Below are 26954 nucleotides of genomic sequence, written 5' to 3' on the forward strand. Positions count from 1 at the left end.
AGTTCTTTTAAAGCATTTAATTCTTTTCAAGAATAACTATTTTCTAAAAAGGAAATTAGACAATATCTGTATTTTGTCAGCTGCCTTAATTCAGAAAAAATTATATAGTTTCACAGAATTTTGAAAGTTTTCCTTGAGTATTAAGATTCCATTACATGCAAAGCTATCTAGCGGTGCTGATCTCTAGCTGCCCCTACCATACCAACCAAGTCAGAATTTTCTTCGCAACTTCTAGCATTCTGTTATCTTTCTTTAAAGATATTCACACCAGGAACTTTTTATAACCGCTGCTTTAGGGTGAAGGAACTGTTTTTCAAAACATGTTCGGTATGGCAGGTATGTATACGCTTCAGGAAGTGAAAGGCCCACATAGAGTGAGCAAGTGTGCACAAGCAGACAGTGATCTCCAATTCAGTAGGTTCTGTATTTCTGTCTAGAGAGCCTACAGAAAGATGGCCAGCTCAGATTTATGAATAAATACAACTAAACTGATTAATGTAGTTAAGGCAAACGTACAGATTTCTGGCTAAAAAGGAATCCAAAGTGTTTGGGTACTTACTTGAAGTGAATTTAATAACCCAAGCCGGATGCCCAGCAACACCTGTAACTTGGCACAGTTGAGCAACACACACATGTAATGGATGAAAACAGTACTGATTTAAAATGTATGCCCAGACATACACACATAGTGTATTATTTAAACCTTTCTCCAGACATTTCAAAGAGAGCCTGAAAGGCCTGAGAAGAAAGATTATTTGGCATTCAAACCATGCAGTGAAGAGCAGCCACTAAAAGTAAGATAATACTTATGTTCACTAATAAAGCAAATAAATAATGAAAAATAATGGTAGCTTGTACAAACACAGCACATGAGCAGTTTAACATGCCAGCTAAATGTGCAACGACAAAAAGCAAAATAGCAGGTGAAAGAAACATGGTGCAGTGGTCAAGTTTAAAATCAGAACAATCAAACTCTTATCCAATAGCATGCTTTTGAAGTCTGGACCAAGTGACACACAGAAGTGGGGTTAATATTTGTTTAACCCAAAAGTGAGTTAGTTGCCAACCAATTGTGGCCTTTCATTCTGTCACCTAACACACAAAATCAGACCATGGTAATGACTACATGCTTTACACATATACTGGCGACACCATGCCTAGAACACCACATTCCGTGGCCAGGAAATCCAAAAGATCTTAAAAAGATGTTTCATCCCTTTTTGTTAAATTTACTCCAATAATTTGATTTTTCTCAGACTCATGACTACATGGCATTTAAGCCCTCTCAAGAGGGGAATAAGAGAATTTTTGCTAGTTAAAATAGCACCATATGCTAAATAGTTTTAGATACATGAAGAATTAGCCTCATCACTACTAATGGCTGCTCTCTCCATTTTTTTTTTTTAAGTCAATATAGTTGTTAAAAGATAAGATTCTGATCAGTTTACTCCATCTTTGAAACAGCAATGTGTGGTGAATAACCAGGCAGATAAATATATTATAGTTAATGAGATGGGTTCTGTTCTTCTTCCACCCTCATTCACAAAAGCAAAAGGTTAAATTTTGCAGATATACAAAAGGAAGAATATGCCTAGAATAATTTCATAAAAACACTTCAACTTTTGTGGTTACTTCTTTTAAAGCAAGCCAGAATGCTCTATGCCATCTCTTACATGTTACAAATCCAGCTTCTACCCATCAATTCTACAGATACCTCCTACTAATATTCATACACTATCAAGATTATTATTTTCTACCTCTACATTTTCAGGATACTATACAAACAGAACCCTGCACTACTAATAGCTAGCCTTACTTGTAAGTAGACAATATCCTACCAATTCACATGTCCCATGGCTAGAGTTTAACTTCTACAGATTCTCTAACTCATTAAAAAGATAAAAATATGGTTCTCTTGGCAAGCAGTTTAGGCCCCAATCCTGCCAACAATTAAGCACATGCTTATGTTTAGTAACATGAGTAGTAAGTCAAGGCATTAAAATTGCACACATTCTATCTAAATCTTTTTTTTAAAATAATGTTTTCCTCTAAGAGAGTGTGCTATTCCACAATGTGGAATAGCATAATATATGCCAGTTAAACCAGAAAAGGGATAATGCACCTTAAAAATATAAATTGCTTGTTTGTGTTTTTCAAATAAAATATGATATCACCAGCATTCTGTGATTATGGTGGATATGAAGACTGAATTTGTGGAGGGGTTAAAAAGATTAAAGGATACTTTAAAGGTCAACTGGATTCAGCTACAAACTTCTTAAATGAATTGATATTTCTACCTCCCGCCCAGTTAGCATTTTTGTAAGATTCTTGGAAAAAAGTTTTAAATCTTGACTTTCCTTTCTTTTCAGAAAACATAACTTCACTCATATTAGGTACTGCATAAATTTAAAATCTTTCAGTTATGATTTTTGACAATGCTGTTTTTTTTTTTTTGCAGACTTGAACTGTCTGCAAACTGATGGTGATCTCTGTTTTGATAGATCCTTCATAATTTATTCCATATCATATTTCTAAACATTTCAGTGAAATACGTTATATTATTTTTTCCTCCAGTTTGATTTTTAGGTGTGTGTGTTTAATGGGACATTTGGATTCAATTCATAATTTCGTGAAATCCATTCATTTTCTCTCTTTCAACAGTACATACCCAATTTAATCTCTTACAAAAGTTGTACTATAATTTGCAAGAACAACAAATTATTTCTCCATTTTTCTGTTTACTTTGCGCATCTGACAATATTTAAATAAGTGAGTTTCAGTGCTTCCCCTGTTTGTGTGGGTCTGTCACACAGCAACAAAAAGGATTATTTAGCAAGACAGGAAAGTGCAATTGTAAAACCACAAAAATTGGCAGGGAAACTAGGGAGCAGTTTAGTAACAAACTATATATTTTTTGTAAATTGGTTATACCTGGGGTTCACTGTGTTCCTTTAAACACTCTGAACATTTATAAAATAATACGTTGTTTGGGGGTTTTTTGGTATAGAGAAACTAAAGCAGAGCTTGATAAGAAAACTATCTAAAAACTTGAATTCCTAAATAACAATGTACTGTTACAAACAGCAATTTACAATTATCACTTACATGTAGCATCTTTAAGAAAGCTACAAGTGAATTTTCATAATTATAATGAGTACTTGTCAATGTTTCAGTGGCCCTGTGATGAGTGTTGGTATATCACAAGAAAAGCTACTATTACACTACTACTTCCCAGCATTAATTCCACTCAACATTTTGGAAGTGACAGGAATAGTCATCTCAGTATTTGAATGTCTGAAGAAGTTGTATAACCAAAGCCCTTCTAAAACAAAAAACCACAAACGAACAAAAAAAAAAAAAAAAGGACATACACCACCAGATATTGGTATATCATTTTGAAGTCTCCTATTTTCCTCGGCCGAGATTCATTTCCTGGGTCCCAAAACTACCTTATCAGACTGGCAAGATGGCAGCTTCCTCTTTAGTAGTTGTGTATTACATTTAAGTAGGGCTGCCACCCATGACAGTTCGGTTTTTGGCTTCTGTGTCCCGGTGCTACTGTGGGTTGCCAGGTGCCCGGTTTTCTACCAGAAAGTCTGGTCAGAAAGGGGACCTGGCAGTGTCTGGTCAGATGTGCTGACCGGACACCAAAAGTCCAGTTACCACAGGGCCGGGGGAGGCGCACGGTCATTAACCCATGCCAGCCCCTGCTCAGCCAGGGCTACTTTCTACCTGCAGGCAGGCTCCTTGTCAGGCTACAGCAGCTCTCATCCAAGCCCAGTAGCAGAGAAAGCCCAGCTGGAAGGGTAAGTAGCGGAGCAGGGGGCGGGACCTCGGGAGTCCAGTTACCAGCCATTAGAAAGGTGGAAACCCTATATATAAGAAACCTTTAAAAAACTGTTTAGTTATTCACTCTTCTTTGTGATGGATTACAAATTTATATTGCCATTATCTTCCCTTTAAAGAAAGGATTATAACTGACCATAATTTATAGTAGATAGAAGATCAATACATTAAGTAGGTATTACTGGAAGTAAAAATACTATCAGTTTTACTAGAACCTGGTTTTGTAGCCTCTGGGGAAATGATTCCTTAGGAAAACAAGAACAATAGACAGAAATTTTTGGATGGCATAACTACAGAAATTAAGAGCAAACCTGACAAAAAAATATTCTACAGGTTTTAGTCCAGTTGACCTTTAGATTAATTGCAGAATAGAATTAAAAGTTTTTCAGACAGAAATCTTCCATAACTTTGGTCAAGTCCACAAAAGTTTAGCTGATGGACACTGATATTTAAAAACTATATGCTAACCAATTCTATTTAAATTAAGATCTAAATACTACACTATCTACAGCCATACAAGAAGTGAAGCATTTCTACCTCTCCACCCAAAAGACCTCCGCTGTGTGACTGTGAACAATGAACAGAAAGCTGTTTTTAGAAACAAAGAATAAAGTCAACATTGGTTTACAAAAGATAAAGCAGCAAATCTTTTCTTCTGCACTGCAGTTGCCAGGTGCCCAGGTTGCCAGGTGAAATTAAAAAATGTTTAGTTTCCTAATATGCATAAATGGGAAAGAAAAACAAAAATCAAGTTCTCTTTTACTGTATTTCAGAATCATTCATCATCATTTACACAGCACTGGAACCTTAAACACTTTATAGGATTTTTGTAGTATAATGGCATTACACTTAAATTATAAGACACCCTATAGTCATTAAATTATCATAAATTCTCCAATCCATAAAATTAAGGCCAGAATTTTTTAAAGTAAGCATTTGTGTACAGTTTAAGTTAGAGGATAAACCATTTACCAATTTCAGACATTTTTGGCATTATTACAGCAAACAGCATTTGTAAAAAGCAAGCTGTGCTTTTTACAAAGATAATAGCTCCATAACAGAGACCAATTTGCTTTTGGTACTTAAAGAGTTAGAAGGTCAAGACAGCAACTAGTTTTTACTACTTCACATTAATTTAATTATCTATTAATCATGACTATGCCATTGTGACAAAGTTCCTGCTCTACCTTGGTGGGTCTTGCGCTTATTGGCGGATTTGCTCGCCTTGGAGCTTCACGGCAGCCCTCAGCTTGGCCGTTTTTCTGAATTCACAGTCCAGGTCGACTCCTCCTGTATCTGACCAGGAGTTGGGAGGATTTGGGGGGAACCCGGGCCCGCCCTCTACTCCAGGTTCCAGTCCAGGGCCCTGTGGACTGCAGCTGTCTAGAGTGCCTCCTGGAACAGCTGTGCAACAGCTACAACTCCCTGGGCTACTTCCCCATGGCCTCCTCCCAACATCTTCTTTATCCTCACCATAGGACCTTCCTCCTGGTGTCTGATAATGCTTGTACACCTCAGTCCTCCAACAGTCCGCGTTCTCACTCTCAGCTCCTAGTGCCTCTTGCTCCCAGCTCCTCACACACACACACACCACAAACTGAAGTGAGCTCCTTTTTAAAACCCAGGTGCCCAGATTAGCCTGCCTTAATTGATTCTAGCAGCTTCTGGATTGGCTGAAGGTGTTCTAATCAGCTTATCGTAATTGTCTCCAGAAGGTTCCTGATTGTTCTGCAACCTTCCCTGTTACCTTACCCAGGGAAAAGGGACCTACTTAGCCTGAGGCTAACATATCTGACTTCTATTACTCTCCTATAGCCCTCTAGCCTGACCCTGTCACAGCCATATATATAGGCTTGGCAGAATTTGTTTTTTTATAGAATGGAGAGGGGTAACTAGTGGTGTTCCCCAAGGGTCAGTCGTAGGACTAATCCTATTCAACTTATTCATAAATAATCTGGAGAAAGGGGTAAACAGTGAGGTGGCAAAGTTTGCAGATGATATTAAACTGCTCAAGATAGTTAAGACCAAAGCAGATTCTGAAGAACTTCAAAAAGATCTCATAAAACTAAGTGATTGGGCAACAAAATGGCAAATGAAATTTAATGTGGATAAATATAAAGTAATGCACATTGGAAAAAAATAACCCCAACTATACATACAATGTGATGGGGGCTAATTTAGCTGCAACTAATCAGGAAAGAGATCTCCGAGTCATCGTGGATAGTTCTCTGAAGACGTCCACGCAGCGTGCAGCGGCAGTCAAAAAAGCAAACAGGAGGTTAGGAATCATTAAAAGAGGGATAGAGAATAAGACGGAGAATATCTTATTGCCCTTATATAAATCCATGGTACGCCCACATCTTGAATACTGCATACAGATGTGGTCTCCTCATCTCAAAAAAGATATGCTGGCCTTAGAAAAGATTCAGAGAAGGGCAACTAAAACGATTAGGGGGTTGGAACGGGTCCCATATGAGGAGAGATTAAAGAGGCTAGGACTTTTCAGCTTGGAAAGAGGAGACTAAGGGGGGATATGATAGAGGTATATAAAATCATGAGTGGTGTGGAGAAAGTGAATAAGGAAAAGTTATTTACTTGTTCCCATAATATCAGAACTAGGGGCCACCAAATGAAATTAATGGACAGCAGGTTTAAAACAAATAAAAGGAAGTTCTTCTTCACTCAGCGCACAGTCAACCTGTGTAACTCCTTGCCTGAGGAGGTTGTGAAGGCTAGCACTATAACAGGGTTTAAAAGAGAACTGGATAAATTCATGGAGGTTAAGTCCATTAATGGCTATTAGCCAGGATGGGTAAGGAATGGTGTCCCTAGCCTCTGTTTGTCAGAGGGTGGATGGAGATGGACGGCAAGAGAGAGATCACTTGATCATTACCTGTTCGGTTCACTCCGTCTGGGGCACCTGGCATTGGCCACTTTCAGTAGACAGGATACTGGGCTGGACAGACCTTTGGTCTGACCCAGTATGGCCGTTCTTATGTTTATGTTATTTTTGAGCATTTTCTTATTTTTATTTATTTAAATTTTCACAGTTGCAGGAAATTATGGGGGAGGATCAGACAATTATTTAGTGACAGTAGATGCCGAGATTCAAAAAAGTTAAAATTTAAAGCTTTAACTCACAACATTATCAACATCATATGTCAAAATATACAAATAGCCTTATGTCAAACTCTAGTAAGTTCTCAGGCAGTATTTTTCTTACTTTGCTTATCTTTCAATTTCTATTATTGCTCACGAAAATGCTTTTTCGTTGCTTTGTGTATGCATGATGAAATTTATTGGTAAGTTAATAAATCTTCATATAGGTTATTATAGGACTGGCTACAAGTGTTGTCCTTGGTGTGAGATCCAAGGCTCAATTAACCTGGGTAAGTGACTGGTCCTTCGGGACCAGGAATTAATGTTGCTGTGATTCTTGGTCTTAAAGACCATCTATCATGGAAATACACTCACTCACCAGGGTGACAAAACAGACTGCAGTATCCGGGGGACTCTCTGTGAATCTGTTTAAGGCTGTTAATGTGCCTGAACAGTTTGCACATGGTACAGTTGGTTGGGGAAATCTAAATTTAGAACTCACAACCAATTTAGGGTTTGTGTCCTGTTTTTTCAACTCTGCCCTCAGCTTGGTACTCATGCTCTTGGACCACCGTTGGGAGCATTACAAAGTCAATGGGAGTTTTGCATATAAATTAGCATTTTGTACCAAGTACTCTGAAAAATCAGTTCTAGGCATCTCAAATTGGGCACCCTAAATTACTTGTCACTTTTTTACACTTTTTACAAAACTGCAATCTCTGTATTTCCAGTCTTTCATATGTAAAATGGGAATGAAAATACCATCTCACTTCAGAAGTGTTGTAAAGATTAATTAATATTTGTAAATAACTAAGATGTTTTTAAAGAACTACGGTACTATGATGAGAGTACCACAGAAAATGTTCCAGAAGAAATTAATAATTCTGTGTTCAGTGCAGAGTTTGGATGACATGTGGCAAATAGTGCATGGGGTTATATACTGAATAAACTACCCATTCAATGAGTACTGTTCATCCTGCACATTGAACAAGGCAGGCATCTTATGGATAAAATAGTATGTGGTCATGTAATTACAGACAGTATCATAGTACATATGCACAAGGGGGCCCAATGAAGGTTGTATGGTCAACACTGCATTCTGCCATTTCTTATCTTCCACATGCTTGATTTTGCAACCCAAGTGTTCTTTTAACAAGTTTGTTTTTGTTTGTATTTGGTGTGGATGAAATAGTACACAAAATGTGAAGATGGTAATTTACTGTATTACTATAACAAAACAGGATTGCTAGCCACTGAAGTGCAGGATAATGTCTCACTGAAGGCAATTTTCAACAAATCTACAGTGAACACAATGTGCTAGTAATGAGGTACTACAATTCACATGTCCCTGCAAAACAAGCACCAAGGAACATCTCTGAGACTAAATATCTTAGACACTTCCCGGGCGACAGCAAGCCAAAACATAAAATATTAGAGGGTAACTAATCTCAGACTAGGATTTTTTTAATTAGCGAATCCAGGTGTGCAACATATTGCTCAAACTCCACCCTTTTTGGGGGTGGGGCAGGAAAGAGGACACAAAGAGGTATAACTAGCCATAGTCCCAATTTAAGTGTTCTTTAAAAGATGATGGTGATGTAAGTTTCTGCTCTTGAGAAATGAAAGACAAGAAATTAACATTGCTAAAACCTGAGATGCAAGTTTCAGGATTTGTCTACACATGAAAGTTATTCAATAATAAGGTAGGGCATGAATTTAAAGGGAATCCACTTTGGAAGGGGATTAAGCTAACTCAAGAAAACACACTGATTCCAAAATAAGAGAGTGTCCACACACAGAGTTATTCCAAAGCGATAGCTATTCCAGAATAGCTGAAGTGTAGCCAAGCCTTGAGCCTTTTTTCTTAAGTGTTACATAGAGTAGCTTTACACTTATTTAAATTTACATTTAATAAGGTGTATTTCTTTCACTTAATATCTATCAATATTTAATTAATTGAATAATAAGGTTAAGGTAAGTATCTTCAAGATAAAGTCAGACATGAAACAACAGTTAGAGAAACCCGAAATTAAGCATTCCTTGACACTTTACACAGAGAACTCTGGTTCAGTCTTCTTGCAAAGTTGTCTGCTTGAAGAGTTCTGATATCACATATGGAAAGTAACCTACTAATATACCTTAGTGAAATGAATGAAGCAAACATACATAAGAATGGCCATACTGGGTCAGACCAAAGGTCCATCCAGCCCAGTATCCTATCTACTGAAAGTGGCCAATGCTAGGTGCCCCAGACGGAGTGAACCGAACAGGTAATGATCAAGTGATCTCTCTCCTGCCATCCATCTCCATCCACCCTCTGACAAACAGAGGCTAGGGACACCATTTCTTACCCATCCTGGCTAATAGCCATTAATGGACTTAACCTCCATGAATTTATCCAGTTCTCTTTTAAACCCTGTTATAGTGCTAGCCTTCACAACCTCCTCAGGCAAGGAGTTCCACAGGTTGACTGTGCGCTGAGTGAAGAAGAACTTCTTTTATTATTATTTTTAAAGGAGATATATAGTTTAGAAAGGCTGCACCAAAGACTCCAAACAAAATCTAAGCCACCAGACTGTGAGCAGCATAAAGCCTGGAGACCAACCCAAACAAAAAAAATGGCATTTTCTAAAGATACCTAAGATTATGTCACATTAAACAGCCATAGTGACTAGGGTAACTTAGCATCAGAAAAATAATAGCTATGAACCAATTTACAGGATACTGTTTTTAAAAAACAAATTTTATATATGTCCACTAGAGTAACAACTTTACAATAGGATATTCCCATGTCCAATATTTTTTGGTGCGTGCTGTAAACAGACCAAAAACTAAACCATTCTGAAGTTATTCACGTGACAACATTCAACATTAAAAGTATCAAGATGAAAACGTTTACTCAGGCAAAGACCATTCATATTAAATCAGTCTTCTACATGAAATTCCCAGAGCACACACAATATTCTGGTACATACCTGATCTATTAAGCCTGTCAATTCTATCCAAACTAGGAGAATGGATTCGAATACGAGGGCTACTTTGATTGGAGGATTCAGAACCTAGATCAGTGAAAGAGTCTTCAAGTGTGAAGAAGAGAATTTCTTTTACACATTTGTGACAGATACTGTGCTGACAAGGGAGGATCAGTGGATGGGTAAATAACTCCTTGCATGATGGGCAGATGAGCTCTCGTTCAATATTCTTAATGGTAACCTTGAAAAGAGAGAGGTGAGGAGGAAAGCAAAATTAAGACAAGATCAGAAGCTGAGCCAGTAAGGCTCACATTATATACAAACATTCAAAACTACCTTTACATCTTACATCAGAAAAAGAACGTGGCTTCAAAAATATAAGCACAACAAAGCTAAGGCTTGCATCTCAGGTCCTCCAGTAAAAATGAGAAGTCTACTGTAAAAACAAAGCAGAGTTGTTTTTTTAAATTAATCATAAAGTTCCCGTCTGTTGGCTTTGAAGTTCATCTTCTAAAAGGGCCAAAAAGTCTGTAATACCAGATTCCCCATCTACATTGCTAACACCACAGATTAAAAATTTAAAGGCTTGAAACTAATTTCTTTCACCACATGTACTGTGTTTATTATCCAAAGGGAGTGCAGAGTAAATATAGTAAGCAAAAGTGAAACTGTCTAGAGTCAATTTCAACTCTTTTTAGTTCTACTTCTCTTGCTTTACACAATAATCTGCATAAGAGCTGTAAATGACATTTTTTAAAAAATGAAAAATTTAACAATCCTGAAAACATGAGGTTTTGCATGGGGCTTTTTTTTTTTTTTTTAAAGTAAGCGCCATGTATTTATGCTTTAGCTACCTGAAAGTATCACTTTACTATAAATAATTGTTAATCAATTGCATTATTCAGTTCATTTCAGTATATTTGGTCACAAAAACTTCTTCCCTGAGAAAGATCCAAGTTCTCAATAAGTAGCTCTGGATAAACTGTTCCTCTCACATCTACTTAAGCTTGCTTTTCTCTAGCGTGCATTCAATAGTTGGGTTTACCCTTCTTCCAAGTCCCGGACAATCACGAAGAACACACGACAGCACATTGTTTCTAAGGCGGCGGCGGGGGAGCGAGAAGATTCCTGTCCCAATTACCGTCCAGTCAAAGTAAATTATAGCCTGGTTGACTGAATTAGGAGAAAAGCTCTGCAACGCCCTAGGAAGAGCGCTTTGTGCACTGGGTGGGGTGGGGGAAAGGAGAGAGCTTGGCTGCTAAAGAATCAGTGAGTAATGAGCAACCTTTCTTCGCTCCCCCAAAACAAAGGCTTCCCCTGCCACACCCCCACGGGGGATTTCTGGAGGGCGCTCTCCAGGCAGGGCTGTCAGACGGGAGCGAGGCCGGGCGGCCCTGACAGCTCCTCCCGGGGGCAGAGTCCCGGCGGAGAACTGCAGCAGGATGAGTCTGCAGAAAGCCCGCAATCCACGCGCCCAGATTTCCGGGGAGCAGCGCCGCCGCCTGCAGCTCTCGGGCTGGGTGCGGCGGGGCAGCCGCTGCAGTTCCAGGCACACGGGGGGCGGAGCGGTGTTAAAGGCAGAAAGTTTGGGGCGTCCACGAGCCCCGCGGGCTGGGGGAATCTCCCGCCTTCACCGCGCCCGGGCACCCACCGTCCGCCCCGACCCCCACCCCCACCCCGAGCCGGCAGCCAGGGCCGCCAGACGCCCCGCACTCACAGCGGGCTCCAGCCGATCGCCCTCCATCCTGGAGCCGCCTGGGCGAGGGCTGTCCTGCGGGCGAGGGCGGAGAGCGGGGCCGCAGGAGGCGGCGGCTGCTGCGGGCTCCCAGACAGTGCAGCAGCTGCCCGCTGGCCGGGGCGGGGCGGCCTGGCAACGGCGCCCACCGCACAATGAGGGGCGGGGCGACACCTGGCACCTTTGTCCGGGAGGAGGAAGCGCGGCCCTCGCCTCACCCAAGCCGCCCCCAGCCGAGAGGAGGGCAAGGGGCAGCGCCGCGGGCGGGCCGGCCGGCGAGCCTGGGCTGAGGGGGGGGGGGGGGGGGCAGGGACCGGCCCCAGTGCCGCGCCCCGCAAGGCAGGCGGAGGGCAGGAGAATCTCTGCTTCACCCTGCCTCCGACACCCCCCCCCCCCCCCCCGCAGGAGACTAAGCCTAGACTGGCTTCCCTTAAAATCCATCCTGGGTGACGGATTTTCCCCCTCCTCCCCCTGTAAATGAGAGACTTGGCAGTGGACTTAAACTCAAGCAACAAGGGAAGAAGTTAGAGGTGATCAACAGGTTGTTAAAAAGAATGAAAAGTCACACTGGAAGGGGTGGTACAGATCTGGGGACCAGACAGCAAATGTGAAAAATCGAGCCGGGCTGGTAATAGGAGCCTATATAAGAAAAAGGCCCATAAATCGGTACTGTCCCTATAAAATCGGGACATCTGGTCACCCTAGGTACAGAATGGGACAGTCACACCTGAATATCCCAACCTCTCTGTTTACTCTTGAGTATTTGTTTTCAGTGGAGGTGGGGGAAGGGTTAAGTATTTTTCAAATATAACAATACAAACTTTAAATGTTAGTTAATGGCAGTATCAACTATTTAGATATTAACATACTCCATGTGTACACTACAATAAAGTACCTAAATCTGTGACTGTGCACACAGTTAGAAAACCCTTAATACTACTACCTTATGCCAGGAGGAAAAGTAAACAACATCTCCCATCTACATTTTAAAACACTTTGTGTTTCAGTGCCAAATGGTCCAGGTGGTGGTAGCAGGCTTGCAGATTTGCCAAGGTTGCAAAAGCTCCAGCTGGTAAAAAAATGCAGCTGCCTAGTACTTGTGTAGTTTATGCTGCCAGGAGCACATCCAGCCTGCACTCCAGTACCTCCCTCCTACTGCACCACCCTTGCCTGTTCAAGGCTTTGATCATAATCTTCAGAGCCAGGAATGGATCGGATTCCAGCTGCATTATTAGAATACACAGGTAACACTATCAAAAGTGCCTAAATCACTTTTGAAATCTAGCTTTAGGAATCTAAATATCAATCTCACTCTTGAAAATGGGATTTATGCACTTCCAGAAGTTTTACTCAACATCTCTATTTATGAACCATCAAGACAACAGCACTTCTCTGGGGCAATGCAGATCATAAAACTGAGAGGAAATACATGTGAGAGTTGGAGACAAGGTAAATAGAACTTGTCTACATGGGAAATTGACCGGATTAGCTCCCCATGTGGACACACTTATTCCAGTGTAAGAATGTCCACACAGAGAGAGCTATTCTGGAATAGATAAAAACAATGGAGGAGTCCAGTGGCACCTTAAAGACTAACAGATTTATTTGGGCATAAACTTTCGTGGGTAAAAAAACCCCACTTCTTCAGATGCATGGAGTGAAAATTACAGGTGCAGGCATAAATATACTGACACATGAAGAGACAGGAGTTATCTTACAAGTGGAGAACCAGTGTTAACAAGGCCAATTCAGTCAGGGTGGATGTGTTCCACTCCCAATAACTGATGAGGAGGTATCAATACCAAGAGAGGGAAAATTGCTTTTGTAGTGAGCCAGCCACTCCCAGTTCCTACTCAAGCCCAAATTAATGGTGTTAAATTTGCAAATGAATTGTAGCTCTGCAGTTTCTATTTGAAGCATTCTTAAAAATAAAATACCTACCTGGGGAAGTGAGGAAACAGATTGACAGAGCGAGACAGGTACCCAGAAGTCACCTACTACAGGACAGGCCCAACAAGGAAAATAACACCAGCACTGGCCATCACGTACAGCCCCCAGCTAAAACCTCTCCAGCACATCATCAACGATCTACAACCTATCCTGGAAAATGATCCCCTACTCTCACAGGCCTTGGGAGGCAGGCCAGTCCTCGCTTACAGACAGCTCCCCCAACCTGAAGCAAATACTCACCAGCAACTACACACCACACTACAGAAACACTAACTCAAGAGCCAATCCCTGTAACAAACCCCGTTGCCTATTCTATTCCCATATCTACTCTAGTGACACCATCAGAAGATTGAATCACATGATCCATACCAACAGGGGCTCATTCACCTACACATCTACTAATGTGATATATGCCATCATGTGCCAGCAATGCCCCTCTGCCATGTACATTGGCCAAACCGGACAGTCTCTACCCAAAAGAATAAATGGACACAAATCAGACATCAGGAATGGTAACATACAAAAGCCAGTAGGAGAACACTTCAATCTCCCTGGACACTCAGTAACATTTAAAAGTAGCCATCCTTCAACAACAAAAATTCAAAAACAGACTTCAAAGAGAAACTGTAGAGCTATAGTTCATTTGTCCAATTCATTCCCGTGTAAACTAGCCCATAAGCCCTCTCTATATTAAATAAATTTGCACCAGTCTAGTGATATTGATGCAGTTATACCATTAAGGGCTTGCACCATAAACATGGTGCATTGGTGTAAAGCAGTACTTACACTAGTGCAGCTTGATCCTTTAACATACCAAACCCAACTCAATAAAGTAAAATTCCTTAGTGTAAACAGGGCCTTAACCGAAGGTATCCAGCTGTGGAGTAAAAATCAGGAGACTAGGTGACTCTAGAGTCTGACCATCTTGAGGTAACTGCAGTTACCTCTCTCTTTGATCACATTTTTCCACCATGACCAAAACCACATTCTCAACAACCATTCTCACCTACTTTTCTCTCTCCTTCCCCATTCTTCCCCCGTTAAAAAAAAAAAAAATAAAAATAGAACCCCACTCCAAGCAGACTTCAAGAACACCAAAAGGGAGAGTAGCCACTCTATGAGTTCAGAGACTTTGTGTCAATTAGAATGACAATAGCAAAGTGCTCAGATACTGCAGGAATGGGGTGCAGAAAAAAAAACAAACAAAAAAAACCCCTTATGTTGATAGAATTGAGGTTCTATCAGCAACAGAGACAAATAAAGAGCATTTTCTCTCCAAGAAAATGGTATACTATATTATGGAGGAAGAGAGACACAGGTACACTTTCTAGTGGCCATCATACATCTCAAAAGCATTTAAATAAGACTGCCTAGAATGAAACTGAAAATTCTACCAGCATAGGCATCACTGTTCTATGATCAATGTATGTCCTTGTTGTGAACCAATCACTGAACAGTGATGCCTATAGTGATAGAATTCTCAGTTTCATCCGACTAACATCAATACAGAAGCACCATCTTGCGCCTATCATTGTAGCTAAGGAACAGCTAGCTATAAAGGAATGATTCTTCCTTACAGCAGGATGGGCCTTCTGTGGTCTAGTGGAAGTTCAAGACTGAGTCTGAGTATTGTGCTGAAAGAATAGCTCGGCACGAACTCAGAAGTTTGTGGGGAGAAAAGCACTAGATGTCATTGTATAGTCATCTGAAAGAGCACTGTGAGGTACCTCTTCTCAGCTGGTATCCTGGAGTGAGAGACTGGAATTCAACATTGTCCCAAAACAGAAGAGGGGCAAACAAAAAGGGAGTGGAATGAAAGGGGGGCGGGGGGGAGGGGAGAGGGAAAAAAGGAACAAATACATTAAACTGATTGTGTCCAAAACTAGAAGAAGTCAAGAATTCCCACCTAATCCCACCTCTGCGACAATGGGAAAAGCACTTAACTGCTGTGTTTTCGGCCTTCTGTATACTAGAAAAGTGCATCGGTTTAAACTAAATTAATTTTTACACTGAGCTTCTTAAACCAGTGCTAAACTCTAAAGTAGAGACACGTAATCCGATTTGACCCTTGTTTGTATCAATTTATCTTAAATCAGTAGTTTAATTAATATAAGGTGGGACTGAACCTGGTTTATGTGATCTGCATTATGGATTTGCACTAATTTAACTAGACTGGTTTAAAAAAAAAAACTAGGTCGTTTTTCTGGTATAGGCAAGGTCCTAATTCTTATCTGGATAAGGGGATAAGATTATCTACCTCGTAGGTTGTGCCCATGCTAGACTATTTTGGGAAGTTTCCCACCAATGCTGCATTAGGATAGATTAGGAAAAAAACAGAGGGTGCGCTCTATGCCAGGCCAGCTCATCTTGCTTAGAACAGGCCTGGACAACAGTGGTAAAGAAACCTGTGTCCTGTTTTCACCTTTGCTTGCTGTTGCTACCACTGGTGGGAGATTTCCCCAAAAAAGTTTAGTGCAGACAAAACCTCAGGGTGTTTAAAACATAGATCTTCAAAGTGCTGTACAAATATTAAGGTGCACTCTGTGTTAAAAATGTACTGGGTGTTTTCCAGTCACCAAAAAAGGACATGCTCCTTGCCCCAAAGAGCATCAAATGTATGTCATCCAAGGCATTGGAAAAAAATGTGGAGTGTAATTTTAGAAAAGCGGGGAGGAACAGGCCAGGAGTTCTCTCTTCTTTAATGGCAGTTGGATGGATAAAAATATAAGAATGGCTATGCTGGGTCAGACCAAAGATCCATCTAGCCCAGTATCTTGTCTTCCGACAGTGACCAATGCCAGGTGCCCCAGAGGAAATGAACAGAACAGGTAATCAACAAATGATCCATCCCCTGTCACTCATTCCTAGCTTCTGTCAGACAGAGAGGCTAGGGACACCATCCCAGTTCATCCTGGCTACTAGCCATTGATGGAACTATCTCCATGAATTTATGTAGTTCTTTTTTAACCCTGTTATAGTCTTGGCCTCCACAACATCCTCTGGCAAAGAGTTCCACAGGTTGACTATGCGTTGTGTGAAAAGATACTTCCTTTTGTTTGTTTTAAGCCTGCCACCTATTAATTTCATGTGGTGACTCCTAGTTCTTGTGTTATGAGAAGGAGTAAATAACACTTCCTAATTTACTTTCTCCACACCAGTCATGATTTTATAGACCTCGATCATATCCCCCCTTAGTCGTCTCTTTTTCCAAGCTGAAAAGTCCCAGTCTTATTAATCTCTCCTCACATGGCAGCTGTTCCATACCCCTAATCATTTTTGTTGCCTTTTTCTGAACCTTTTCCAATTCCAATAGATCTTTTTTTGAGATGAGGCGACCACATCTGCATGCAGTAGTCAAGGTGTGGGCGTACCAGGAATTTATATAGCAGCAATACATTTTCGGTCTTATTATCTATCCCTTTCTTAAGGATTCCCAACATGCTGTTCGCTCTTTTGACTGCCGCTGCACATTGAATGGATGATTTCAGAGAACTATCCACAATGACTCCAAGATCTCTCTCTTGAGTGGTAACAGCTAATTTATGTTTATAGTTGGGATTTTATACATATAGTTGGGATTATGTTTTCCAATGTGCATTACTTTGCATTTATCAACGCTGAATTTCATCTGCCATATTGTTGCCCAGTCACCCAGTTTTGTGACATCCTTTTGTAGCTCTTCACAGTCTGCTTTGGACTTAACTATCTTGAGTAGTTTTGGATCATCTGCAAATTTTACCACCTCAGTGTTTACCCCTTTTTCCAGATCTTTTATGAATACGTTGAATAGGACAGGTCCCAGTACAGACCCCTGAAGGACACCACTATTTACCTCTCTCCATTCTGAAAACTGACCATTTATTCCTACCCTTTGTTTCCTATCTTTTAACCAGTTACCACTCCATGAGAGGACCTTCCCTCTTATCCCATGACAGCTTACTTTGCTTAAGAGCCTTTCAGATAAATAGCTGAAAAACCCAGAGGTTTGCGTGTGTCTCACCTTCTCCTTTTCCAACATGCTTCCATTTGAAAATATGCAGAAAATATGCATCCTCTCCACACATACCAGGACAAAAAAAAAATAAATTAAACCCCTACATAATATGGATTAGCATCTTTAGATATTGGGGGAGGGACAGAAACAATACCATCTGTGGTCATGTACAGTTAAGCTTGTGGGAAAAAAAAAAAAAAACGCATTAGCTAGGAAATTCAAAGTTAAGACATACAATGTCCTTAATTCACACAATGGAAAGAGGTTTAGCTAATTAAATAGATTGAGTTATGGCTTGAGTTTCAATGGTAAAAGGCTGTCAAGTTTGATAAGCCCTACATTTGACCTACATGTTACATACACACAAAAACACAAAGTAAAGTGAGTTTAAAAGAATGTAATCAAGATAGTCGGGTATGTTTTTTCCCAAAAATTCTTTAATGATGTTACTAATGCCACTTGAGATGATTCATTAATACCAAAAAAATTTAAAGAGTAATTTGCTTTTCATCATTATTTACTTTTTACTTTACGGAGCTTGAGCAGTGAAATTTGACTGGTAAATTGCATTTGCTGGAAATGGTGAACACAGCGGTGATCTTTTTGCATTTTCAGCATTGCAAAGCAATGTTTACATTCAAAACAGAGGGAAATGGTTTATTTATTTATTTATTTATTTAAAAGACCAATACAGCCATTTTATTTCAAGTTCACTTTGTAAGCCACCCTCCTAACAAAATCCAGAATGTTGTACTTAAAACTACTGACATTAACACTGTCCCTAATTTTTATATGCTTTTGTAACTGGAAAATGTCAGTTGGCCAAATCTCATGTAGCCCTGTAGCACAGACAAGGAAGGAAAAACAGGTTAGTGAGGAAATGTTTTATTGTCAAGCTTCCAAGAGGCTAATAAACCATGAATTAAGACTTAATTTGGAAATTTACGAATAACTGCATTATCCTTTCAATTTAAGAATTCCTTGACTCTATAGGCTTGTTCCATCAGAGCTTTGAAAGAATTAGTCTTTGAAAGCATCACCCAGTTTTGTCTACACTAGCAAGAGTACCTATTGCTAACAACAGACGTGACTGAATTGTTGCTGAAAACGGTTCAACTATCAGCTGCAGCCAAGAACAAAACCTGTTCAGCACTGCCATCATCTCTGAAATAGTACTGAACAGGGTTTGGCCTTGGCAACACTTGCACTTACAACATGGTCCATTCTAGTTCACAGGTACCCCTTGCCAACACCTGTTACCAACAACGGTTAATTTTGCTTGCGTAGATAAGGCTATACCCCTACCTCCCGATTGCATTGTAGTGCCAACGATTGTTATTGTCACGATTTTGTGAGTGTTTAGTGTGAGTGACTATTTGTTCAATCCTATAATAGATCATTAAGGTATTAACTTGTTTGTGTGCTTGTTTACTTTGACTTCAGAGTACTTTGAGAGCAGGATTTTAATTAGCCAGGTCTCCCCAGCCTATTAAGACACTGCATGGATGAAAGGTCGGAGAGGCCTGGGCTCCAATTAGTAGATCTGGAAAGGAGAAGCACATGTTCTCCCTTTAACCCCTCCGAACACCTAATTTACTATCTTTTTGACATCCCTTGACTCCAGAACTACTGCATTATCAGGGCAGTTTCCCCTGCACCATTTTTGTTCATATTGCTGCATCACTGGGAAGGAAAAGGAAGGGACAAGGGAAGGGAAGGGCCAGGCCATTAAATAAATTAGTCAGAGTAGGTGGCTTCATTAGTTGTCTCTGCAGAAAGGCCAACCAAAAACTGGAAAGCTATCCTAATGGGAGTCCCTGGGGCTTGGGAGTCCCTATGCAGTATAGAGTTAGGTACACTGGCCCCTCAGCACAGGAGGTATAGCCAGAGTGCCTTGTATGCCCATGATGCTTGACTGGCAGAACAATTAAACTGAAATACATTTTATGATCCATTATCCTCACTCTTCCCTCCCATGTCCTTAATCTGTATTTGTTAACTTGTTCACTAATTCACAATAGGTCTCCCATGCATTGGTCTGCACTGGCTTTCAGGTAAGATATGAGGTACTAGTTTTAAGTAAACTAAAGTATTTAGCTACGTTGTTTTTCATTTGTATTGTGATAATGCCTAAAGACCTCAGTCCATGACTAGGCACTTTACACGCAACACAAAGATGGTCCCTGCCCCAGAGAGCTTAGAACAGTTCGTGACTTGGCTACTAGAGACACACCTCTCCCTCTGTGCAATACTATGGCATTTGCAATCAGGATGGATGTGATAGAGTTTGAGCTCAGAGTTCGCTGGTTAAAAACAAGGAGGCTAGTGGCAAAGTGTTCTCTGCAAATTGTCAATTCTGCTGATTACATCCCTAGGTCCAAAAAAGTTGAGCTTCAGAATATACAGCAAGGCTCATTTGTTTTCCTGGGCTTTTCCTAAATGTAGGGGTTTCAGGATGCAAGTTAACCTAGCAAGGAAGGTTATTTAGAGTGGCTTTGCTAAAGGTGCTATTTTTAGTCTGGGAGATATAACTGGTTTGGGGAGTATGAGCTAGTATTCTAGATATTTATCCTTTGGTTGTGTTACTCTGAAGAGTGGACAAGTGCTTTGTAAAATAACATACACAAACAAATATATTTAGATAAATATCATTATTTGGTTGTTAAGAGGAAAGGGAATCACTGTTCTAGAGAATGTTTGCTTAGTCTATTATTATACATACACAGCCATTGTCACATGAAGGCTATAACTAGCTTCCCATAATAACTCAAAGTTTAACCATGCAATTTCTTTCATCTTCTCTAATTTTTTTCTTCAACATAGAGCCATTGTGCCTGCAAATTGTTATAGATGGTATTCTTAATTTAGAAGTGATTAATATATATGTATATTTTAATTTCCAAGCTCCTTCCAGGTGACTTTATGAACTCCACAAGGAATAGCGGCACCCACAAAGCACAGGTGCAGTGCTTAGGTCTTTATTTCTAGTTTATCAGAGTCTAAAACACCCAGCCAAAGTTCAGAGGGCCTTCACAATAGCTATGTTTTGTAGAAACAACCAAACCAAACTAAACATAATCCTAGATAGTTTTTTATATTAACATTTCCCCACTCCATTCCATCCCAATTGTGGCGACCAAAGTCATTTCTTTTGCTCCTTACTTCGACCTTCTCATCCACCTACCTTTGAGTTACTTCATTGCCTCCCACAGCAATGCACCATGAGAGTCAAATACTTTGTCTTTGCTGCCAAGCCCCTACATTGGGCAGCTTCTCCCTTCAAAGTTGTTTCCATGCTGTCCCTAACACTTAGAACACGCCCAAAGTCCATTTGCCAAGCCACCTCACCGACCACATTCAATGCGATGGAGACTATGGCTAATGAGATGGAGGACAGACAATCTTAAAAAATTAACCATCAAAACAGCTCAAGTGTTGTGGAGTCATCCTCCTCTTCCTCACTTTATGACCCTCACTAGTTGTAGCATGCTGAATTCAGTTTACATGCTCTTCAGGGCAGGGATCTTGTTTTTATGAGGCACTGCAAAATTAAAATAAATTTAAAGGCAACAATGAATTTCTGGTTAATACATGCAGCCAGCCACCAAAACCATCAGTTTCATCCTTTACCCACAATTGCCACCTTCTGAAATACAAGGTGGAAAAATGTGAGATCTACAGAATGAGAGGTCTGGACTGCACATAAAACTTAGCTAAACATAGCTACACTACTCAGGGGTGTGAAAAATCCACATGCCCGAGTGGTGTAGTTAGGCCAACTTAACCCCTGGTGTAGATGCAGGTAAGCCGGTGGAAAAATACTTCCATTGCTTGGGGACGTGGTGTTCCTACAGCAATGAAAAAAACGCTTGCATCATTGTAGGTTTCATCTACACTAGGAGGTTATGCTGGGAGTTATACTGTCATAGTTATGGCACCATATTGTAGACATGGCCAGGAAAGGTTTTAATTTCTATGGCTCTCTCAGTATACTAAACCATTTATAGGCTCTAAACTCTCCTTGGGTCTGGCCACTCAATCTCTAGGAGCAGAGATGTGTTAAAGGACCTGAACCCTATTTGGTCTTACAAACTCTGCTAGGCCAGTTTATAAATTTTCTCAGCTGAACTGCACAGGTTCAAGGTTACATTCTTAACTGGTGCAGATACAGCACCAGGGAACCAGCACAGTTACAAAGGACTCTGCTTTCCAAAGTCCCAGGATGTTATGATCCTCTTCAACTGTGGGGAAAGGAATGCAGCTGGTATCAGGGCTTAATTTGTGCCAGGGATGAGCGCCAGCATCTTTAGGCTTGGCAGTTCATAGCCCCAGCACCTCTGGGTTTGCTGCATCCGTTACGAATGTAAAAAAATTGCTTGAACCCCAGCACTTAATTGTTTGAGCCCAGGCATCTCTTTCAAATTAATCACTGGCTCATATGCTTCTACTACTCTGAAGAGTAAAGAGAAGTTCAGCACATCTTTTCTGCTCCAAACCTGTAGCATCCTGCTTCACATCAAGGGCAACCCAGGGAACAGCAACAGCTGCCCCGCTTTGCTGTGCCAAGTGATCCAGGGAGCAGTAGAATACAACAGGTCCGATGGACAAGAGCTTCAGATCTGCTGGGGCTGCTGCTTCTCTACACATCACCTGGAGCTTGATGTGCTCACTTGCCAAACAAATGTAAGAGATATTGGGAAAACGCAGCCACATTTAATTTTAAGAAAACATCCAAACCAAAATACACTTCATTAAGGCAGAATTCGATCTGCCAAGAAGTAATGACACTTATATCATTGTAGTTATTTTAAAAGCATTTTGAAGTCTGGGAAATTCATAACTAAGGTTTAACAAGCACCTTTAATCCTGACCTCATAAAACCAGACATAAAACGTGCATAAATCACCAAACAACAGATACCCACTGATTGGATTATCAGTGCTTTTCTATTCCCACTACCTCATCCTTGTTTTCTCTTCCTTTGTCACATCATGTCCTTAGCTCCTGTAAGCTCTTCAGAACAGGACAAAAATCCATCTGGGAGGTGACTAATGCACCTTCGGGTGCTGTTTAAAAATAATATAACTTCTTCTAAAATAAAGCACCAACCCTCATCACATACAGGCCACCAACTCAAACACTCACCCAGAAACATCTGAAGTCTGATAATACATATACACACACACACACACACACACACACACACAAAACAGTAACTCCTGTTGAATTCAAGTAAGTCAATATGTTTACACAGAATTTTGGAGCAAGCCTCCCAGACTGAGTCAACAAACTTGGGCTAGCAGGGCTGGCACTACACTCTAAAAATAGCTGTTTAAGAGAGCGCTTTGAAGTTGTGACTCCGCCTGAAACTTGGGCTATATGGCTGCTAATAAACCCTATTATACTTCCTCTTGTCAATTCCTCACACAGCTCAGTTTTTGTACCACTGTACAGAGCCATAACTATATCTTCTCCTAAAATTAAGCAGGAACTGCACCATAAAATAGTTATCAATGTACATACAGACACTATTCAGGAATGGATCATAGACAGGACTACAGAGGCAGAGTTTAGGTTATTTGAAGAGCCTGAATTACGAGTTTCCTGATGTCCAAATGCCTTTTAAAATACTGTTTAAAAGTGATCATGTTCTAATAAGGTTTTTGGTTGTTTTTTTAAAGTATTCTTTATTGTACAGTGTTTTGTCTAGAACCAATATTTTTAAAGCTGTTTGTTATGAATCACAGGCTCTCTGGAGAGCCAGATAAAAGAAAGAAAAAAAGTGGAACAAAAAGGAGTGAAGAAAAGAGCTTGGGGAATTGACCAAAAAGTGTTATATATGTTGTGCCCCTTATATTAACAACAAAAATCTACAGTTAAAAATAGTCATGGATAAGCTAAAATATCACTTACATTTTTCCTTGATTTATAGTCTCCTCTTATAGAACCAGGCAAGAAAACATTAACTGGAGCAGGGTCAGCGCTAAACACTATTTCCAGAGCTGCACAGATGTTAGTTATGCCATTACACAAATATATTCTTTACATTACTTAGTGTTAAACATTTACGTCGCTGCCGTTAGAGAACCAGCACCATGTGAACTCCAAGAGCCATTCCAAATAAGAACAAAAAACCTGATCTATAAATGGGAGACAATTTTGTGATGGGCAGAGGAGGAGATTTGTTTTTATTAAATATTTTCACATGCCGCTGTTGCTAAGTGGTATTTCATATAATGGACAGTAACAAAAAGGAGATTTGATATATCATTAGCATATTACGTTTACTGAAGATGAGACAGGTGACAACAAGGAAGGATGGTGTTGTGGTTAAGACACTGAGCCGGGACTCAAGAGATCTGGAGGAAGATCAACCATTTCCCCTCTGCCACAGTTCTGCTGTAAAATGAGGAGACTGCTTAGCCTCCCGACCTTACAGACATATCGTGAGGTATTTAGAGATTGTGATGATTACCATAGAAAAGCCTGTAAATCAAGAGGTCAGAGGATGCAGGAAAAGGTACCAATCTTACATTCTTCATGAATCCCAACTCCCCATGTAAGTCAAGTGGGAGTTGGGGTGTATAAGGAATGCAGAATGACTTTTTGTGAAATTAGCCATCAAATTCTATGTTGACACTCAACCCTATGCTACCCACTGAAGTACATGTTGCATAGATGTAATGGGACAATTTGGCACCAGTTACCGGCACAGAGCAATAATTTGTGGAGGAGGGGATAGAAATGAAATCCTTACAGGCAGTGATTTCCCTACTCTCCCCCCCCCCAGTTTTGTGAACTAGTTACATGCCAATTTAGTGACTGATTGGAAATTTGAATTGAAATTGAAGCAGTAATACACACTTTAAAAGCATATACCGTGTCTGATAAAATACGTGTATATGAAAAAGTATATTAGATTTGAAAAGTATAAACATAGACTAGCTTCCTTATACAGCTGTTGTTTTTTATGACAATGTCAGTGCATTCATTTCTGTGATGTTGGCCAACCTAATAATTTCAAATTATGATCTGTAAGCAAAGTCTAAATGAGCTCTCCCTGACAGCTAGTGATGAGCTGGGGGGAAAAGGCTTCAGGACCAGATTGTATTTACATTCACACCTAATCTACCTAGGTATCCAGCAAACAGAGCTGTGTTGCCAAAGTGATAGATTTTGTCTGGAGTTGGGTTACAAATCACTTGAATGCAGGGAGGTAATGAAATTTTTTTATTCTTATTGTATGAGTAAAGGGCAGAAGAACTGTACTTAGCCTGTGTTGATTGAGGGCATCAAGAGAGAGTGGGGACAGGTGTTTTGCTTGATGGTCTACCTGAGTCACAAGTACTATTTGACCTGCCCCTCTCCACTGTTTAAAGACAGAGCTGATTAAGCTCCATAGATAATCTTTTGTTTTGTTAAGTGACCACTACAGCTAAAATCACTGATAATCAGATCTAAGTGCTTAGACTTGCGGTGGGACAGTGTTTTTGTGGAAGAGATGGCCCAGACTGCACTAGCAGTGAGGTTCCCCCACTGAGAGCTCAGCTGAAATCACTGAGCGCTGGGTGGAACCTCAAGAGACCAACTTGCAGAGGTCACAGTGGCAGGTGGCAGCAGAAGGTGACTGTGCAGGGCCATTGGCAACAGAGCAATGGAGTGAATAGTGCCACAATGACCAACAGTGGCCAGAACGAACAGTGAGCAACTGGAGGAACGAGCAAGGTGCCTTCTTGCCCCCAACCTGGGAGGTGTACTCACATGAAAGCACCTCTGAACTCTGAGTCTCCACTGACCAAGGACAACACCGGTGAGTGGGGTGTGGTGGAGGGAAAAGTGAGGGGCATGTTAAATAAATATTTGTTTGTTGGACTAAAGTTTAGTGACTTTGCTCCAGAATGCTAGATTTGTGACTGGGAATGGAAACTTTATATAAATAGGTTTCCTAGTAGACCAAGGTTTTTAAAATGCATTATTTGCCAAGGTTGTTATCTCACATTGTTGCTATCTGGAGACGTCATTATGTTGGGGAGTTTCTGAACTAAACGTTTTTATTATTAGAATTAATTTTTACATAAGAATTGTCGTACTGGGTCAGACCAATGGTCCATATAGCTCAGTATTCTGTCTTCTAACAGTGGTCAAGGCCAGGTGCTTCAGAGGGAATGAACAGAACAGGTAATCATCAAGTGATCCATCCCCTGTTGCCCCTTCCCAGCTTCTGGCAAACAGGCTAGGGACACTCAGAGCATGGTGTTGCATCCCTCCCCATCCTGGCTCATAGCCACTGATGGACCTATTTTCCAGATATTTATCTAGTTATTTTTTTAATCCTGTTGTAGTTTTGGTCTTTACAGCATCCCCTGGCAAAGAGTTCCACGGGTTGACTTTATGTTGTGTGAAGTACTTCCTTTTGTTTTTTTAAAACCTGCTGCCTATTAATTTCATTGGGTGACTGCTAGTTCTTGTGTTATGTGAAGGATTAAATAACATTTCCTTATTCACTTTCTTCACACCAGTCAAGATTTTATAGACCTCTATCATATCCCCCCTTAGTCGTCTCTTTTCTAAGTTGAAAATTCCCTGTCATTTTAATCTCTCCTCCTGTTTCATACCCCTAATCATTTTAGTTGCCCATCTCTGTACCTTTTCCAATTAAATATATATATTTTTTGTGATAGGGTCACCAGATCTGCACACAGTATTCAAAGTGTGCATGTACCATGGATTTATATAGAGGCTCTATGATATTTTCTGTCTTATTATCTAACCCTTTCTTAATGATTCCCAACATTCTGTTTGCTTTGTTGACTGCCACTGCACATTGAGTGGATATTGTCAGAGAACCATCCACAATGACTCCAACATCTCTTTCTTGAGTGTTAACAGTTAATTTAGACCCCATCATTTTGTATGTATAGTTGAAATTCTGTTTTCCAATGTGCATAACTTTGCATTTATCAACATTGAATTTCATCGGCCATTTTGTTGCCCAGTCACCCAGTTTTGGGACATCCTTTTGTAGCCCTTCACAGTCTGCTTTGGACTTAACTATCTTGAATAGTATTGTATCATCTGCAAATTTTGCCACCTCACTGTTTACCCCTTTTTCCAGATCATTTATGAATATGTTGAACAGTAATGGTCCCAGTATCGACCCCTCAGGGATACCACTATTTATCTCTCTCTATTCTGAAAACTGATAATTTATTCCTACCCTTTGTTTCCCATCTTTTAACCAGTTACTGATCCATGAGAGGACTTCCCTCTTATCCCATGATGGCTTACTTTTCAAAAGTCAATTTAAATTAAATACATTTTTTTAAATGTATTTTTTTTTAGAAATCTAGACCTGTTA

At 40.3% G+C, this 26954-nt stretch overlaps 1 protein-coding gene and 1 long non-coding RNA gene across 3 annotated transcripts in view; one reads left to right on the forward strand and one right to left on the reverse strand.

Moving 5' to 3' along the window:
* The window catches only part of TRIM36 (tripartite motif containing 36), a 50575-nt gene that overhangs the window by 17884 nt on the left and 5737 nt on the right, over positions 1–26954 (reverse strand). For both annotated transcript variants that reach the window (XM_074952979.1, XM_074952978.1), the window contains exon 2: positions 9921–10158. In XM_074952979.1, the coding sequence (XP_074809080.1) occupies positions 9921–10158 (238 nt within the window). The remainder of the gene's footprint in view (positions 1–9920; positions 10159–26954) is intronic.
* LOC141987548 (uncharacterized) lies at positions 11112–25772 on the forward strand. The gene is made up of 4 exons (XR_012639563.1): positions 11112–11186; positions 17031–17130; positions 19618–19650; positions 25735–25772. It is a non-coding gene; the product is annotated as an uncharacterized LOC141987548 (long non-coding RNA).

Source organism: Natator depressus, chromosome 5, assembly GCF_965152275.1.
Source record: "Natator depressus isolate rNatDep1 chromosome 5, rNatDep2.hap1, whole genome shotgun sequence".
NCBI lineage: Eukaryota > Metazoa > Chordata > Testudines > Cheloniidae > Natator > Natator depressus.